The 19,396-nt window shown below is 43.6% G+C and overlaps 2 protein-coding genes across 12 annotated transcripts in view; one reads left to right on the top strand and one right to left on the bottom strand.

Moving 5' to 3' along the window:
- HEATR4 (HEAT repeat containing 4) overlaps positions 1-19,396 on the bottom strand; it is a 216,331-nt gene that overhangs the window by 174,863 nt on the left and 22,072 nt on the right. For both annotated transcript variants that reach the window (XM_071213803.1, XM_023587850.3), the window contains exons 7-16: positions 14,227-14,397; positions 13,268-13,428; positions 12,549-12,653; positions 10,433-10,551; positions 9,500-9,680; positions 8,826-8,895; positions 7,600-7,789; positions 6,255-6,333; positions 5,100-5,259; positions 3,344-3,402 (exon numbers count right to left, since the gene is read on the bottom strand). In XM_071213803.1, the coding sequence (XP_071069904.1) occupies positions 3,344-3,402; positions 5,100-5,259; positions 6,255-6,333; positions 7,600-7,789; positions 8,826-8,895; positions 9,500-9,680; positions 10,433-10,551; positions 12,549-12,653; positions 13,268-13,428; positions 14,227-14,397 (1,295 nt within the window). The remainder of the gene's footprint in view (positions 1-3,343; positions 3,403-5,099; positions 5,260-6,254; positions 6,334-7,599; positions 7,790-8,825; positions 8,896-9,499; positions 9,681-10,432; positions 10,552-12,548; positions 12,654-13,267; positions 13,429-14,226; positions 14,398-19,396) is intronic.
- Positions 1,257-15,537, top strand: RIOX1 (ribosomal oxygenase 1). 10 transcript variants are annotated; one of them, XM_071213809.1, is made up of 5 exons: positions 1,257-3,516; positions 4,143-4,319; positions 9,521-9,682; positions 12,325-13,366; positions 15,283-15,537. In XM_071213809.1, exon 1 carries the CDS (start codon positions 1,337-1,339, stop codon positions 3,221-3,223), a length of 1,887 nt encoding a protein of 628 aa, XP_071069910.1. In that variant the 5' UTR covers positions 1,257-1,336; the 3' UTR covers positions 3,224-3,516; positions 4,143-4,319; positions 9,521-9,682; positions 12,325-13,366; positions 15,283-15,537. The 10 variants fall into 10 exon arrangements, with proteins under 10 accessions (XP_071069910.1, XP_071069906.1, XP_071069914.1 ...); XM_071213805.1 differs by having other exon boundaries at positions 1,257-3,628; XM_071213813.1 differs by lacking the exon at positions 9,521-9,682 and having other exon boundaries at positions 1,257-3,434.

Here is a 19,396-nt window from a genome sequence, read left to right as displayed (position 1 = left end):
ATAAAACTGTATAGGATAGTAAAACCGCACATGAGATATGAGTACGGGTAAAATTGTATATATAAGACTGTCTTTGAAATTGAACAAATGTATGTTAACACCGCAAGAAGTTAATAGACAAAAAAACATTACGCTAAGTGAAATAAACCAGTGCTATATATTGTATGATTCCATTTATATAAATATATATAAATCAATATATAAAGATGAAGTCAGATTAGTGGTTATGTAGGGCTGGGGAAGGACTGCTACGGGGTGTGGAGTTTTTCTTTTTGGAGTAATGAAATTGTTCTAAAATTTTTTGTGGTGATGAGTACAGAACATTGTAATTATACTAAAAGCCATTGATAATGCACTTTGGATAGATAGTATGGTGTGTGAATATATCTCAATAAAACTGCTTAATAAACAAAAAAGTGTGCAAGAATAGCCAGAAACAGCAACTATGCCCATCAGGGGAAGCAGAGAGATCCAGGGGTGAAGAATTTTCATTAGTCTGTTTTTTGTTTATTTTTTATTACTGAAATAACGAAAATGCTTTAATGATGACTGAGGTGATGAACACACAAATATGTGATTATACCAAATACCATTGATTGTACACTTTGGATTAATTGTAGGCTTTATTAATATGTATCAGTATAATTGATTTGTTAAAAAAAATTCAGAGAGAGAAGTTGTAGCTAATGAAATAAAATCCCAGAGGTGGTGGGAAAGGCAGAGAACAATGTAAGCAGAGAAAGTCACAACTTCTTTTTCGGAGAGAGGGTGAAGACTGAGAATTTGTTAATGCAGAAATAAGGGAGGGGCTTGAGGAGGAGAAACTTAGATAGGTCTTCGATCAATGAAGTTATCTTAAGAGTAAAGAAGACCGGGGCAGACCCAGAGTTTGAGTAGAATCTCGAGTTTTCCCGGAGGACATTCCTTGAAAACAAGAATTGTGCGCTTTCCCACGTGATGCTGCAGGTGATCATGCAGTCGAAAAAACGAGGGTGTCCTGGGGAACACTGTAACATTCAGAGTCTCGGAGGAAGGAAGAGTTAAGTACCTTACTTTCTTTCTCCTGGAATCACGAACATTTTGATTTTTAAATTACCCTCTGAATATGAATCCTTGTTAACGTGGCAGACATTCTTCCACGCCTGCGTGAAGCTTCGCATTCCAACCAAGTAACCAGCTGCTACGGCAAGCGGGAGGCGCTGAGTGGAAGTAGGTGGGCGTTGCCAAGCCAGACTAGGCAGGAGGCCGCGCCCCCTTCCCAGAGTACACTGCAGCCGCGGCCTGCGGGAGCGCGCGTTTTGCTCTCTGGGGCTTGGTTCGCGCCGAAGCCGCCACCATGGATGGGCCCCGGACTACTGTACAACTGGTAAGGCGAGGACGCGTGAGGCGCCGGCGCCAGCCCCAGCCACATAGCGGGTCGGTCCTGTCCCTGACCGTGAGACCCAGGAAAATCCGAAGGCAGCTGAGGAGAAGTGTTGCATCCCGCGTGGCGGCGCTGAGGGCCGAGAAGCCGCCGAGCGAGGACTCGCGAGGGGAGTCGACCGTCGACGAGCCAGGTGACCCGCTGCCTGGTGGGGTGGCGGCCGCGACGACGGCCATCCCGGAGGCGGTTCGGCGAGAGCCGTATGGCCACCTAGCACCTGCAGAGCTGCTGGAGGCCCCGCCGGCGGGCCGCTCCTTGCAGACCCCGCTGGCGGAGGCGCCTGCTGCGCCCGCGCGTGCGGTGGAGACTTCGACCCTGCTGTGCACTGCCCCGCACTTGGCGGCCGCCCCACCGTCCGTGGCACCTGCGACGCTGTCGGGCCCGCAGGTGGATAGCACAGGCGGAGAGCTGCCCTGGGGCTCCCCGCTGCAGCGCGTCCTGGCGGAGCTGAACCGCGTCTCCAGCAGCAGGCGACGGGCGGCGCGCCTCTTCGAGTGGCTGGTCTCGCCCATGCCTCCGGACCATTTCTACAGGCGCCTATGGGAGCGGGAGGCGGTACTGGTGCGGCGGCAGGACCACACCTACTACCAGGGCCTCTTCTCCACGGCCGACCTGGACTCGGTGCTGCGCAACGAGGAGGTGCAGTTCGGGCAGCACCTGGACGCCGCGCGCTACATCAACGGGCGTCGCGAGACCTTGAACCCGCCGGGCCGTGCCCTGCCTGCCGCCGCGTGGTCCCTGTACCAGGCCGGCTGCTCCCTGCGCCTGCTCTGTCCGCAGGCTTTCTCAACCACCGTGTGGCATTTTTTGGCCGTACTCCAGGAGCAGTTTGGAAGTATGGCCGGCTCCAACATTTATCTCACGCCTCCCAACTCTCAGGGCTTTGCCCCCCACTACGACGACATAGAGGCCTTCGTGCTGCAGCTGGAAGGCAGGAAACTCTGGCGTGTCTACCGACCTCGGGTCCCGACTGAGGAACTGGCCCTGACATCCAGCCCCAACTTCAGCCAGGAGGATCTTGGTGAGCCAGTGCTGCAGACTGTGCTGGAACCTGGTGATCTGCTCTATTTTCCTCGGGGCTTCATTCACCAAGCCGAATGCCAAGATGGGGTGCACTCGCTGCACCTCACCGTGTCCACATACCAGCGCAATACATGGGGCGACTTCCTGGAGGCTGTACTGCCTCTGGCCGTGCAGGCCGCAATGGAGGAAAATGTGGAGTTTCGTAGGGGTCTACCTCGAGACTTCATGGATTATATGGGAGCCCAGCATTCCGATTCGAAGGATCCACGAAGAACTGCTTTCATGGAGAAGGTGAGGGTCTTGGTTGCCCGCCTGGGATACTTTGCCCCTGTGGATGCCGTGGCAGATCAGCGAGCCAAGGATTTCATCCACGATTCTCTGCCCCCTGTGTTGACTGATAGGGAGAGGGCACTGAGTGTTCATGGGCTTCCCATTCGCTGGGAGGCCGGAGAACCTGTCAATGTGGGGGCCCAGGTGACTACAGAAACAGAAGTGCACATGCTTCAGGATGGGATAGCTCGTCTGGTGGGTGAGGGAGGCCGTTTGTTCCTCTATTACACAGTGGAAAACTCTCGTGTTTATCATCTGGAAGAGCCCAAGTGCTTGGAAGTATATCCCCAGCAGGCTGATGCCATGGAACTCTTGCTCCGCTCCTACCCAGAGTTTGTGAGAGTGGGCGATCTGCCCTGTGACAGTGTGGAGGACCAGCTTTCTTTGGCAACCATGTTATATGATAAGGGGCTGCTGCTTACCAAGATACCCCTGACCCTAAACTAGTTTCTTGTTGATTGCTGCAAACAAGACAAGTAGTAGTTTTACCCCTTTCTTTGAAAAAACAACAACAAACTCGTATTCTTACCTTGATAACCTTCAGTGAACTGTGATGAGCATATTTACCTGTATGACTGCTTCAATGTCACAAACCTCAGATGGTCTTCTAGGAATAACCACTTCATCTAAGTACAAAAGTAAAAGCACAAATTTGAAGGTGAAAAAAGGGAGCTATATCTGTGGAAGTTATCTTGATTGCTGATCATTTCGGAGCACCAACTTCATCATCAAGCTTCTGTGTACTGTGTAGCATTTGATATATGTCATTCTGCTTGAGATGTTAGAAATTTTTATTTGGAATTTGCAACCTTCATTTGAGTTCTCTTTCATCAGTTTGTGGGGAGGGTTGGGGTCAGTATCCTGTTTGTTGCCGTGAGTTTGTATGAATGTTAGAAAAGCTATTAAAGTGCCAAAGAATGTTTCCCTTTTCTAAGGCTAGATTATTATGTGGGATGGTTTGAAGGAATGTGAGGTGGGGGGGCGGGGTGAGGAATGTAGGGAAAATCTCTTACGGCTGAAGTGGAAAGCAAATTGGGGTGGTGGTGCAGGATGTTAAACAGCTTTTTAAAGAAGAGAAATTCATCTGATTGGGGCTAATTCCATAACTTAGGAGGTAGAGTTTAATCATGCTACTTGTACCCCAACAGCACTATCCTATTAGAAAAGTTATTGTTCACTAGCAAGATCAGCTTCATGAATATATTATTTTGCTCAGTTCTTGCATCAGTGGCTAGCACTGCCTCTAAAGGGGCAGCATGTCACCTAATTTTGCTGATATAGGCCTCAGACAACCAACTTGTAGCAAATTGGCCATGAGGGAAGGCTGATGTTCAAGTCACTTTCCACTCTCATTTTTTTCTGGCAGTTGGAAGAAACTTCCCCAAATCTGACAAGTGAATATTCTCATGGTTGGTGGAAAAGAGCCTGTTGTTCCAGAAAGAGCACTGGACTTGGAACCAGAAGACCTAGGTTTGGGGTGGTAGCTGGCAGGCAGCTGGCTGAATGACCTGAGGCTGCTGCTACACCTGGGGACATAGATTTTGTAAGTATATTTTGGTACAGCTTGATTTTTGCACCCGCCTCATTCAGGTTGCATCCCGGACACTATGGTTCTATTTATCTCTGTAACTGATAGGTTAGTCACATAAGGCTGAGAACTTTATAAAGTCTCTCTTTTTTTTATTGTGGTAATATATACATAACATGAAATTTTCCATTTTAACCATTTTTAAGTGTACAATTCAGCAGTAGCACAACATTCATTATGTTGTGCTACCATCTCCACTATCCATTACCAAAACTTTAAAGTCTTTTTTAAAAAGTTACAAAAGCTTAGATGTACATAAAGTAAAAATAATAGCACTCCTTCCAATCCCACTGTTCCAGAGTTAAAGGTTAAGCTTTCAAAGCTTTTTTGGGTGCTCAATCAAACGTACATAGAGTAGTTTTTTTGTTTATTTTGAAGAAAGATTCATGTTTTCCTAAGATCCTTTTTTTTTTTTAATTTTTTTATTTTTTATTGACTTTGTAATAATATTACATTAAAAATATATATGTGAGGTCCCATTCATTAAGATCCTTTTTTTGAGCTAACTTTCAAATCAGTTCAAATAGAGCTACCTAATTTTTTTCCCCAGGGACAAAATAGCAAAAGTAAAAACCTGAGGGTCAAGAAAAAAAATAACAGAAGAACTGAGCGAATGGTAGCCAAGAAAAAGTAGCCTCTCCTACAGGGCTTGGTACTAAGTCATAAAACATCCAGATACTAAAATGGCTTGTTAACGGAAGCAAGGAATCAAAGTCTCACCCCTAGGAAACCTACCCTGAAAAGTTTCTTGAAGAAGAGTACAGAGTTCCAGTGGTTTCTGTCCCTCTTTGGGTTGCAAATAAACACGTTTGGCTTCCTCCTTCAGTTTTTCTATGACCGCCTCAATTCTGAGTATTTTCTGCGTCAGCAAGTCCTTTTGACTTAGTGTAAAAATCTATATCAGAACAAATGATGATTAAAACAAAACTGCAGTAGGCTGCAAATAAAATGTTTATAAAGTAGCCGATTGCATCATGCTTATTAGTATTAGGTGGTGCATAAATCCCTAAGAATGTTCTCTTGTGATACTGTTTGGACATTTTTTATGCCCATTAATGAAAATTTTACTTTAGCTTTTTGGGCATGATACAAGGAATCTGCTAAGAAATGCTTGCTTGGTGTGAAATTGGTTTTGTGAATTATGTGAAATAAGAAGTCCATCCATGATCAAAGTTGTTTTAACTTTTCAAAGTCCTTTTCCCTCTTCCTTTATTTCATGTAACAGCTTTGAGAGGGGGGTGGATGTGGCTCAAGCAGGTAAGCGCCTGCTTCCCACATGAGAGGTCCTGGGTTTGGTTCTGGTGGCTCCTTAAAACGAAGACAAACAACAAGCAAAAGAATGAAAAAACCAACTCAGGGGAGCTGATGTGGCTCAGTGGTTGAGTGCTGGCTTCCCACATATGAGGACCCAGTTTCAATCCCTGACCCTGGTAATTAAAAAAAAAATAACAGCTTTGAGAAATTAGAACAATCCTTTCAGTTTGAGAGTCCCTTTGGTAAAAGAGCCCAGATTACAAATTAAGGAACATTAAGAAGGAAAAAAGAAAATCTAGGGAGCCAACTCAAATCCTTTATTCTTTCTCTGTACCTACCTGTAAAAATAAAGAACTTTGGTTTAGGTGATAGTGGAGAGAAAATGGGGAAGAAGGGAAACTATTCAGAAAAAACAATAACAAAAAGCCCTGATTTTGAGGGCTACTTGATAGGACTAATAGGATTCTATAACCCAATCTTGCACAGATGTTTTATATCTTTAAATGAAAGGTTATCTGTGTTGGGTTCTTGGAAGTCTAGGAAAGAGGGTATGCATGTGCTTAGGGGATAAAAGGGACTGAGGAACCCTTGAGAACCCTGAATTTTCTATTTAATGCACAGCTTGTCATTATTTACCCTGTTCTTGATCTCCTGAAGCATTTCTTGGTTTCCTTCATTTTCCAAGTTGAGTATCTTCATTGCCTGGTAAATTTCCCTAGAAGACAAGTCGGGCTTTTTAGATTGTTCTTCCATGTCCTTAAAATCCTGGGGGTGAGAAATACAGGTCTTGGAATCAGGTGAGAATCCTAAGTTTCAGTCCTAAGTGCAGTTTTACTGAGCTTCATCTGCAAAAATAGTATGATGCTTAGCTTATAGGAATATTGTGCGGTTTTTGACATGACACATTTGGAAGTACTCATAGTTATAATTTATTGAACACCTATATGACAGCTATTAAACTACTTGTGGCAGTTTAGAGAGTGGGTGGACCTCAGAAGATACATATCCTTAAAGCTAACTGCTCCTGTGCATGTAAACTTATTGTAATTGGGACCTTTTGACTAGAATCGGTTAAGGGACCTTCTTTTTGATTAGATCATTTCAGTAAGGCATGACCCAGGGTGGGTTTAATCTTTTTACTATAGTCCTTTCTAAATGGAGGAAGAAAAGCCTCAGACACAGGAAAAAAACTACAGAGACAGAAACCCTGAGAGGCTGAGAGAGAGGTTCTGGAGGCAGGAATCAGCAGAGCACAGAGCAAAAAAAAAAAAAGTCCCCAAGAGGCTGAAAGAGATATACCATATGCCTGATTATTGACAGCTGAGCTTGGGGAGAAAGTAAGCCTGGAGGAGAAGGCAGAGACTGGCAGAGCCACACATGGCCAAACCCTGCCATGTGCCTGATCATCCTCAGCTACAATTTAGTAAGACAGCATCTTTTGATAATGCCTTGATTTGGATACTTTCATGGCCTCAGAATTGTAAGATTCCCATTATAAAGGGCAACATATTTCGGGTACATTGCTCCCACCAGCCTTTAGCCAACTAAAACACTATTATTAATCATCACCATACCCTATAAAGGTGACTGTCATCTGTATTTGATACATGAAGAAATGAACTCAGTGAGTGTAAGTGACTTGCCCAGGCTCACATAGTTAGTGTTTGACAGACTGGGATTCAAACCCTTTTTAAAAACTCTATAGCTTGTGACAGTTGGCACTTGATAAATGGTGAATAAATGGTGAACTTAGGATCAGCAGGGGTAATGGAAAGGTGAATAAACTATATGAGCTGGACATTCTTATTTGGGCCAGTTTTTATGTTACCACTTGGGTATGTAAATAGGTGAATGATATGGAAGACCCTATGCTTTTACTGTCATCAGGCAAACTGGAAGGGTAGGGACATATTCTGTGAACAAGGCTGGGACAGCTAGCAGTAAAAGAGGTCATGGCAGGAACTGGAGCTTTACTGCTTACTTTAGAACAGCATCGTGGTTCTCCAGGAGCAGCACATCTAGGAAGGTGTCCCTGACCTGGTCCCCTTGAAGCTTGAGGGCTAGGATGCTGCGACAAGCTTCCAGTCGTACACCTGGTGATTCTTCATAGTGGATAGCCCAGAGCAGGAGATCTGTCAGCTGGGGACTTACTTGGCCAATCTGTCCCAAAGCTGCAAAAATTAAAGGGTAGCATTTTCCTGTCACTTAAGACTGAGGTGGCTGTATCTGTCATCCACAAATGGCTTTATTACTAAATGATGTAGAAAACCACCTGCTAAATTGGGTCTTGCAAACAATATCTTCCTTTGAATGGTGATTAGTCACCATTAGAATTTTAGGGATAGGTTGGAGTGGGACATTGTCTCCAAAGGATACCAAAGAGGGGGGGTTCCATTCCACCTTTGCCCAGTTGCACATGAGCATAAACTACCTATCTCTCCAGAGTTGAGGTATGAAACAGATAACATGGAAGACCAGCCTAGTCAAGACAGGGTGATGGGTAAGGGAGGCACAATTACTTAACAGGTTTACCTAAGGACCTGCCAAAGACTGTCAGAGAGAGAAGCAATGCCAGGGATTCTTTGGAAAAATTAGAAGAAAAATTGGTTTAAAATTAAATTGGTTTAGTTTTAAACCAATTAAAACTAAATTGATTTTAGGCCTAGCAGTCTTGAATCTGGTCTTTTATAGAGTCCTATGATTGAAACCTCTAGGGAAAGCAAGATGCATCCCCAACAGTGGAAATCTACTTCGAATTTATCTCTTAATTCTGTTGGCAGGGACTATTTTGTCAGCCTTTTTTCTTAACATTTTGACATAGACCTAGACTCAGGGTGCTTAACTAACAATTAAAAAGAAAAAGGAAATAATCTTTCTCTTCTCAGGCAAAACACTTCTGAGAAGCTACGATCATCCCTTCCCCTACTTCTAGAGAGGGGTTCTTAACCTTTTTTGTTCTACAGATCTCTGCCAGTCAGGTGAAAACCACAGATCCCTTACTAAGTCCACACTATACTGTGTATTATTTAATAAATATATCACACCCACACCAACATGTTGCCACAGGAATAATGTTTTTTGAATTTCAGTTCAAGCTCACAGTCCCCTTGTTAAGAATCCCTGTTTTAGAGTTTCTGAGGATCATCTATACTAGCATATGGGCAAGTATTTGAGGTTGAGGAGCTGAGGCCACTGTTTCTACGATACCTCGAATGGCAAAAGCCTTGATTTTCCAGTAAGGATCTCTCTGCATCAGATCCAGGAGGCATTCGCGTACCTGGGATGGATAAAAAGTAATGTTAAGTGAGGAGGACCAGAACAAGAGTGAACCAGAGTCAAGAACCTCACTTATCTGTAAAATGTGCTATGACTGATATATGACCTTCCATCAGTTCTTGTGACACATGAACTGGACCTTAAATACCAGCCTATATATTAATAGATAGTATAAGAGATGAATTATCTGGTCTCTGTAGATTGATTTTCTCAGCCCACTTCTATGACCATAGAGGCCTTTTTGGACACCTTAATCAAGTTTTTCCTTAGTAAGTAGGGATTATGTTATAACTCCATTCACTGGAATTGATCTGAAAGCCCATTTGCACTGAAGTGATTAACTCATGAGAGGCCAAGTTAACTGAACCGAGGGGAGAACAAGATTGGGTAAACCTAGATGTGCCCTAGAGGGAAGTTTGGGCTGGTTGGTGTTAAGTGTCATCCTAACTCTTTGATGTGGCCTTATTTACTTTCACCTTCCTAGTTCTGATCTCTCATTCTGTGTCACTACAGAATGGCAAGTGTATTTGGCAAAACAAAAAAGCTCAAGGTAATGGACTTTTCAGGTCCATCAGGTGAAATGGGAATATGTTTCGTGGACTCACCATCTTGTCACGGATTTTCAGGGCACCGGCTGCCAAACAAGCTGCCCGCCGTACTGATGCAAAGTCATCAGAGAAGCAATTCAGGAAACCTGGGAGAAGCTTGGCAGTCATGAGCTTCAGCCCTGCAATCAGGGAGAGAGCTTCCACACGCTCCTGGGAATTGCCTTGACCCAGCTTGACTCTGTAAGGCACAAGGTGCTTTTTACATTTTCCCTCCTTAAACCTTCAGTGACCACTTCCCCCTCTCCCCTCAGGATGAATTCAAAGCTTTTCAGGCACTCCATTTTCCAGCCCCACCCCTTACTAGTCAGCCTTTTACCTGTTAGGTTAAGCTTCACTGGTAGAGGCCTCAACTGTCTCATGTACCTGAATCCCTATTATCTCACATATGCTAGGCACTCAACTAGTTATCTTGTGTGAATGAATAAAGGAAAGTTTCAACATGCACCCTTTGCCATAGATTCTCTTCCCTGTCCCCTCACATGTGCCATACTTCTCTGCTTTGACTCCTAACCTGGAATGCCTTCCCTTCTACTCTCTGTCTCTGCAGTCTTATCCTTCCTCCATAAAACCTGACTTTACTCCTCTAGGCCACTGAACTTTCCATTTTTCTGCTATAGCAATTATGATCTATGCCATTTGTTCTAGTTTTTTATATGATTTGGCATTTTAGATATCTGTATTTTAGGTATTTGTTTATCGTGCCTGTGTAATCAGAATCATGTCATACTCTTGAACTCTCTAAAGTACCCAGAAGAATACCTGACACCTAGTGGGTACTCAGTACCTGTTTCCCTACCACACTGTTAGGCTTTTTAAAAACAACAGGATCTTGCAACGGGATCTAGTACAGAGCTGGCTGGCTGGATCCCAGATCCCCTGAACACTTCTAAGAATGGAAAACTTTCTCTCCTCATGTTGTCTGGGTCTTACCTGATCTTGTCATGCAACTCTTTACCAAGGCTTATTTGCCCCAGAGCTTGGGTAGCTGCTTGTCTCACTTCCTTATTCCAGTCATTCCACATCAGCTCGATCAACTTATGTTTTATATCCTATAGGTAGTTGTAATTGTTATTAATCACATAATAATATTATAATGGTTATTATTAATATTATTGACCATTAATTTTTTTACCTGGTATTGTGATGAGTGTTTTCACCTGTGATATTGAATCCTCCTAAACAACCATCAAGGCAAATGTTATTACCATTTACAGATGACAAAATGGAGGCTTCATTAACTTGCCCAAGGTTAACCTGGTGAGTGCTGAAGCCAGGACTCAAACCCACATCTGTTTCCAAAGCTCATGCTTAAACTATTATACCATGTTGGGATCAATGTAATCTATAACTGAGAGACTTAAAAACTTAAGGTGATAAAGCAATAGGGTGACCAATGCATCCCAGTTTGCCTGGAATTTACAGTTTTAGCACTGAAAGTCCTGAGTCCTGGGAAACCCCTTCAATCCCAGGCAAACCAGGACAGTTGGTCACCCAATACATAGGGTATTCAAGTCTACTTTTCTCAGGGGGAAGGAAAAAAGTACTACAGTTAATCGTAATTGATAATTCTATGACTGTACCCAAAGCTATTCTCTCTGTCTGAAACACCTCCCTTCTCCACCCCTACCTGGTACCTGATGTTTTCCTCCTCTTCCTTTAGTTTAGCTCAACTAGCATCTCCACAGTGAAGTCTGCTTTACCCTCCATAAGCATAGGAAATCCCCATGTACCTTACAGCTGCTTCTGTTTTAGCTAATTATAACATTTACCATGAGATGCACGAAGACAGAAGAAGACATGTTACTCTTCTTTGCATCCCCAGTGCTGGCATTGTGCCTAGTATGTAGGAAATATGGTCAGAAAGTGCTTGCTTACTGAATGAGAGACATACTGCTTTTCTTAATTCCAGCAGTGTGACTGGATGTCCTCATCAACTTTATACCCTCTCCAATGCTAGCTCTGCTTGTCTTTTTACTTTCAATTGGCAGTCCTTAGTGACGTGTTGAGCAGGTAGATGGGCAAATGACATTTTTAAATGAGATTGTTAAAATGCAGATTCTAACTGAGTTGTCCTAAGGTGAGATTGATTTCTAATAAGTTTCCCAGGTAATGCCTATGCTGCAGGTCCAGGATTTTAGTGGCAGGGTACTATAGTTCCTGAGACAGAATTAACCCATCTAAAATGTCTTCAGGTAATTACATTGAATGGCCAGATTTTGTGTGTCCCAAATCAAAAAAGTAAAAATATTCAGTTGTCATGGGTATGGCAGTTTTTTGGGCCCATCTGGAAGTACCCAATGTTATAAGGAAGACACAGTGGTTCACAGGAAGGAGAGCATGATCTCATCTGGATAGCTGAAGATGGTGTGAAAATAATGGCAAAAAAGGAGACTCATTTGCCTGTAATTCCCTCTCCAGTTCTATCCCAGTCTTGTTCAGCTGTCCAAAACTTTAACAGATAGGTTCAGCCCACACCAGTTTCTCCTTTGCTCTCTGAAAAATTCTGTGAATGCATTACATTGATTGCTTGTTCATGAATCATTCATGTCATTCATGTGTGTTAATTGTGTCTTCTTTATGTGTATCCTGAATACTCGGGGAGAGCCAGTATGGACTCTAATTTAGTTAGGTTGTTGGGTAGTTTAAGTCTATGTTTCTCAAATTATCTGTGATGAAGGACCAGTTTTTTGGGGGGAGGGGGATATGTCATTGACTGATACTTTTATAAAATAAATTGATGTTGAGGCAATGTCAAATTACTATAAAAGCTTCTAAACGCTTCCTCTCAATTTTGCACCTATTTCACTGTGTGTTGGTTACAGTTTGTGGGCTGCCACCGCACTGAAAACCACTGGCCTAAGTCACAGAAAGATACAACAGCATTTGAAGACAATTCTGGATTAGGATTATGAGGCAACAGTGTGGGGACAGAGATCTTTTTTTATAAAAATCGGATACTACGTTGAGATGGCAAAAAGTGGAAAGACTCCGTAGCCCAGCCTTGCTTAGGCTTTCCATCCCGGAAGCACAGAAAGAAAAGGTTTACCAAACTGACGTTTCCACTGATCTGGGAGAGAGCCCGGCAAGCCACAATCCGGTCCTTCCACTGCTGGCTATTCAGCTCCACAGCAAGCATGGTGTATATCAGGGTCTGAGGACACAGAAGATTCGTATGGATATTCACAGTCACTTTTAAAGATACTGGAACCTTGAAGTGGTTACATCATAAAATGACATCTAACATCCAAGTACATGAGTTGCCTATCACCATCAAAGGAGAGGGCTTACAAGATATGGGACATTCTTTTTTCTCAGCCAGTTGATGCTGGGATCATCCTCAGGGAACAAAATACAGATTTAATAATCAACTGAAAACTCCGGGCCTTTCTCTTTTTGACTTCAATTGTCTTTACCCCTAAAATGATTTGTATAAGCCTCAATCTTTGTTTCACATTTCTATTCAAAGTAAACACAATTGTATGTTTGTGCAGTTTTCAATGCACAGAAGCAAATCCATATGTCACTCTTCTTGCATACACAGTTAGAAACCATCTATCTCAGCCTACTCTTCTCACCTTTCAGCTAGCTGTTGTCATTGCTCCCTGTATTCACCTCTATGCCCAGGTTCATCCATACTTACTCCACTTTCTACCTGTGCTTGAGATCATCCTAACTCTCTGACCACCTGAACTTTGGATTCTTGACCACAAAAACTCAATTGTTCCCCAAACCTTGGTTTCTTTCTCTGACCAAGAAGACACATACTGTCTGCTTGCTGAGATGGCTCAGGAGGATACAAGACTGGTCCTCAGTGTCCTTGCTCTTCTTACTAAACAGCTGATTGAGGATCCTCTTAATCACAGGGTAAGTAGCATCACCTTCCAGAGCCAAACACTGAGCTGCAGCCCAGCTGTCCACACTATTACCTGCCACGGGTGGGGTGAAAAGAGGAGTCCAGAATGGTGATCAAGTTTCCCCCAGATCATGTGGTATCTATGCCCCCCTCAATCTAGAAATCCAATCCTATAGGCACTTCTTAGTTAGTTAACTGCATTAAGGCACTTCTGGGCTCTCTGGGAGATGTAATTATTCCTCTCTTGGAGCCTAGGAAGGCTGGATTGGAGGCTTTCTTAGGGCAGGTGAATTAGTCTTATGCAGAAGGCTAAACCTGTCAGCTAGTTGTTCACCTTTCCCACTTCAAGGCAAAGAAGGGTCACCTCTCTCAGATAGATCAGTTAGATATCTTGGGCCCATCACATAACAGAGCCTGTTTGACTTTGATTCCAACAATTCATATGAACAGTGCTTGGAAGTTAGTGTGCAAAAGTGGAAGCATTATGTATTAAGGTCACCACCTGAATTTTTTAATTTGCAGAAAGTTTGTTTTTTTTTTTTTTTAGTATTGTTTCATCTTTTCAATTAAAAAAGAAAATCAGGGTGTGTGAAAGGGGGCATAGTTTCTAATGAAATGCATCTATGAAAAGCTTAGCTATTTAATCCTTGAGGTCATATTCTAGGTACCACTTGATTGCAGTGCAGCTGTTTTTATAAAAGCAATTAGGAAGAACTAATCTCACAGTGTTCTAACATTTGTAAACCCAGACCTGTAACAACATAGCCGACATCACAGAACAAGATAGTGAAAAAAGGACTGGGAAATGCTGATGGTGAGATATTCTCTCTACCTCAGATTCCCAGGTCAGAAGTAATAGGGAACTACTTACCCTTCAAAAGGGCAATTTTCATGATGTCCCGGGCAATGGGATTATGTGCCTGTATGGCATATTGGCATACTGCTGCTGCCATCCGCACATTGACATTCTTGTCACAAAGAGCAGCCTCCAAGGTAGGCTGAAGAGCCTCTGGTAAGTCCTGGATAAATGGGGCTTCCACATCTGTGATCAGAGGAAAGCCAGGTAAGAGGGTGGTAACCCTTTTGCTTTTCTCTCAAACACAGCTTCCTTCCCAGTGCCACATGCTGGCCAATCTTAGTCTCAGGTGCTTACTGCTACTAATATAGCTAGAGTTAGCTGAGTTGCTATGATGGGCAGATTTTATGGGTCAGGGGGTTAGAGCTCACTTCTGGGCTTCGATGCCCGTTCTTAAGGCTTTATCATCTAGTCTCTCAAAAGTTATTTTCCAGCCAAAAAAGAGTGTTTCTAGCTAGACTATGGTGACTGCTACCATTTCATTTATTGTTTTGTTGTTGTTAGTAGAATCTTTTTTTATTCCGAAAAAAAAAAACTTTTCCAACCACACATAGGACAGTATGGGTAGGGGAGGTGTCTACATCCAGCCCTGGCCCCTGCCCCATGTGGTTTTGGTAGCAATAAGGGATGTGGAGTAATGGCCCTCCTGTGTGTGTGTGTGTGTGTGTGTGTATGAGAAGGAGATCCCCATTCATTTTAGTGATAAGAATCAACCTGTTTACCCCAAGGGTCATTATATTTTTAATAATGATACCCCTTACATCTAGGTAGTGTTTTCATGTTCGTTATTTTAGTCTTCTAAGTCTGATACAAAGTAAGCCAGGTAGGTTTTACTGTAGAGTTCACTAGGGAGTCTTTTTAGGTTTAACTAAACATTCAGACTGTAGCAGTTTGGTATAATTGATGAATTCCAAAAAGAAATACTGGATTATGCTTGTAATCTGATCTGTACCTGGACATGATTGAATTATGACTAGGATATTGAGTCACCAAGGGGTGGGGACTCTCAGATAAAAGGCACAGTGAAGAATAGAGTTGGGGGCTTTTAATGTTGGAGTTTTGATTTTGGAGGTTGATGCTGAAGACTTAAACTGGAGCCCTGGGAAGGCAGCATGCAGAGGAAAGAGAAGCCAGCCCCAGGAAGGAAGGAACCTTGAAGCCAGAATAAAGCGAGCCCCAGGGATGTAGGAACCCAGGAAGCCTGAACCCTCGCAGAAGTTGGCAAACCATCTTGCTCCAAATAGACTGGTGAGAGAAGTAACGTATGCTTTATGGCCTGGTATCTGTAAGCTCCTACCCCAAATAAATATCCTTTATGAAAACCAATCAATTTCTGGTATTTTGCATCAGCACCCCTTTGGCTGACTAAGACACAAAGTTAGAAGACTATCATAGGCCACACCTGGCACCATCTATACAGAAGGCTACAGGATGGGAGCACAGCTTGCCAACAGAGCAGCATAAAGGGTTCCTTTTAGCCAGAATCCTTGCAGCTGTTTATGCAGCATTCCATATAGCCATCTAGGGACAGCTCATGAGCATGGAGGGCATTCTGAATACAAACTTTAAGTACAACAGAAGCCAGCATCTCTTATAACAATTCTATAGACTTAACTCCAGTGTCTGCAAAGGGCATGCCTGTATTTAGGGAAGCCCAAAGTATGGTGTCCCCATTGGGAATTTATATTTCACATATAGTTCTTCTCAGTCCAAATGCAATTTATCAGTCTTTTTTTTTTTTTCATTTCTCTCCCCTTCCCCCTATTGACTGCTCTCTCTCTCCATTCACTGTGTGTTCTTCTGTGACTGCTTCTATCCTTATCAGCGGCACCTGGAGTCTGTGTCTCTCTATGTTGCGTCATCTTGCTGCATCAGCTCTCCGTGTGTGTGGTGCCACTCCTGGGCAGGCTGCACTTTCTTTCGCGCTGGGCGGCTCTCCTTATGGGGCACACTCCTTGCGCATGGGGCTCCCCTACGCGGGGACACCCCTGCGTGGCAGGGCACTCTTTGAGCGCATCAGCACTGCGCATGGGCCAGCTCCACATGGGCCAAGGAGGCCCGGGGTTTGAACCGTGGACCCCCATGTGGTAGGTGGACGCCCTATCCACTGGGCCAAGTCCGCTTCCCTCAAGAATCTTTTTTATCATATAAAGATAATTCCTGTCCCCATCAGGTTATTGGGGGGAAAACTCGGTATTTAACTGAAGCTCAAGTTCTCATGTGAAGGGAAAAAGGTTTTGTTAACTCTGCCCACAACTGTCCCTGTTTTACAGCTAAGGAATTGGAAGTTCAGAGAGGTTGACTGACTTCCCAAGCAGTGGTAAAGCTGGACCTAAGACTCAGGTTTTAGGATCTCTAATCCTCTTCCCTTTCTACTACCTCTGTGGGCCACTATGCCATCTGTTAGGAGTGGGCTAAACAGCAACAAAATAAATAATGGATAAATTGGACTTAAACAGAATTTAAAAATTTTGTGCATTGAAGCATATTATTAAGAAAGTGAAAAGATAACCTACAAAATGGGTGAAAATATTTGGGAATCATGTATCTGATAAGGGTTTTGTTTGTTTTTAAATATTTTAAATATTTGTTTTTAAATATTTATCTCTCTCCATCCCCACGTTGTTTGTACTTGGTGTGTCTGTTCATCTTCTTTATTAATTTAGGAGGCGCCAGGAACTGAACCCGGGGCCTCCAATGTGGGAGGGAGGCACCTAATTGTTTAAGCCACCTCTGTTCCCTGCTTTGTTGTGTCTTGTTATGTTTTCCTCTTGTATCTCTTGTTGCGTCTTCTTGTGTCAGCTTGCTGCGCCTGCCCATCATGCCAGCTCGCTGTCTCCTTTAGGAGGCACCAGGAACCGAACTACAGACCTCCCGTGTGGTAGGCAGGAGCCCAATCGCTCGAGCCTCATATGCTTCCTGATAAGGGTTTAATGTCCAGAACATATAAAGAACTCCTACAACTCAACAACAACAAAAAAGACAACCCAATTTAAAAATGGGCAAAGGTCTTCAATAGGCATTTCTGCAAAGAAGATATACACATAGCCAATAAGTACATGGGGCACAGTTCCCTCTGTGGACCTATGAAATCTAGAAAACAAATTATGTGCTTCCAATATACAATGGAGGGGCAGGCATAGGATGGACATTCTTATTCCAATAGGGAAAAATGGAAGGAAAACAGAGGCCACAGTTCCCAAAACCTAGCAGGGCAAACTCCATTAGATTTCTAGGTCTCAGAGCCTTCTATGGATGGTATTTTGTCCTTGCGGCCTGATGGAGTAGCAGCCCTACCCCTTCCAAGTGCTTGTACTCTCCCCAAACACTGGGATGAAAGGTTCACCCTCTTCAAGCATCAAGATGGTAACTAGACTCTCTGCAAACTCTGGGGCACGGGCCCCACCCTCTCCAAGCACTGGGTGCTGGCCAGAGTCTGCCAATGTTGGGGCATAGTCCCCACCATCTCTGAACACTGGGGTGGAGCACTTTTCCTGAACAATGGGGCAGAAGGCCCACCCCTTCCAAGCCGGCCTCAGCCTTTCCACACACATGGATGGGTCTGCTCTCTTGACCTGAGGAGATGTCTTCAGTCCAGACCTTGGCATCTGTGATTCTGCCCTTAACATCATTCTTCCTTTAGTTTCCCCTTCTCTGTCCTTTTCAATCCAAACTGAGAGTGGATCTGCTCACATACATTTTGCAAAAAACTTGTTAGCTTTGCATGTACTTCACAGGGTCCAAACCATCTGACAGAAGGACTTTCCAGAGATCCTTCCTGCATAAGTGCATTTCCAATCTTGACTTTCACTGAAATGGCTGGCTGGTTCCATATTTGATTAAACCCTCACATGGAATATTATTCTCCAGGGACTCACTTTCCAGAAGCTCAGTGAGGTCCCTGATAGAGCCACTTCTGGTCCTAGTCTTAAGTACACTATCTGGATAGGCTCAGAATTTTCCAAACCATCAGCTTCTGGTTTCCTTGTTCACTTCTAGGTTATCTCTTTCTCTCTCATTTCACTACAGGCTGCAAGGAGAAGTCAGGCTTCACCTTCCACATTTAGCTTGGAAATGGCCTCAACTAAATACCCAAGTTCATCACCTTCAAGTTCTGCCTTCCATCCCATATCAAGACTTCAATTTTTCCAAGTTCTCTGCCACTTTAAAACAAGGGTTGCCTGTCCTCCAGTTTCCAATGACTCATTCATTTTCCTCTAAGGCCTCATGGGAAATACCTTTAGCTTCCATATTTATACCAACAGCCTCTTCAAACAATGGGCATTTATTAGTTCATGGTTTTAAAGCAAAGTGAAAAAGTCCAAATCAAGGCATCAAGGTAATGCTTTCTCTCCAAAAACTGGTGTACTCTGCCAGTAATCCTTGTCCTGGGCTCTTCTGTCACACGGCAATGCATATAACACCCTTTCCTGGACTCTTCCTTCTTTTCTGGGTTCTACTGATGTTTAGCTTCTGGCTATTCCCCCTGTGGCTTTCCCTCCATCTATCTGAATTTCATTCTACTTATAAAGGACTCCGATAATTAAATGGATTAAGATATCCTTATTGAAGGGGGCCACACCTTAACTGAAGTAACTTCATCAAAATGTCTTACAATGGGCTCAAACCCACAGGAATGGAATAAGTTTAAGAACATGTTTTTCTGGGGTACATGCAGCTCCAAACCATCACAGTATCTGTGGGAGGGTAATGAGTTCAGTTTTGGACATGTTGAGTTTGAGACTTTTGTGTCAAAAGAAGGGCTAAAAGGGAAGTGGACTTGGCTCAACAGATAGAGCATCTGCCTACCACATGGGAGGTCCATGGTTCAAACCCAGGGCCTCCTTGACCCATGTGGAGCTGGCCCACGTGCAAGGAGTGTGCCGTGCAAGGAGTGTGCCCCGCAAGGAGAGCCTCCCAGTACAAAAGAAAGTTCAGCCTACTCAGGAGTGGTGCCACACATACGAAGAGCTGACGTAGCAAGCTGATGCAACAAAGAGAGACATAGATTCCTGGTGCCAGTGACAAGAACAGAAGCGGTCACAGAAGAACACACAGCGAATGAACGCAGAGAGCAGACAACTGGGGGGTGGGAGTGGGGAGGGGAGAGAAATAAATAAATCTTTAAAAAAAAAAGGGCTAAAATGGAGCCAGGGAAAAGTATATATTTTTAAAAATACTGTTT

Source organism: Dasypus novemcinctus, chromosome 3 (assembly GCF_030445035.2).
Source record: "Dasypus novemcinctus isolate mDasNov1 chromosome 3, mDasNov1.1.hap2, whole genome shotgun sequence".
Lineage (NCBI taxonomy): Eukaryota > Metazoa > Chordata > Mammalia > Cingulata > Dasypodidae > Dasypus > Dasypus novemcinctus.
This window is presented reverse-complemented; position numbering and strand designations above follow the sequence as displayed.

Coding starts and splice junctions, on each gene's coding strand:
- RIOX1 (XM_071213813.1), top strand. CDS start 1,337: ATGGATGGGCCCCGGACTACTGTACAACTGGTAAGGCGAGGACGCGTG.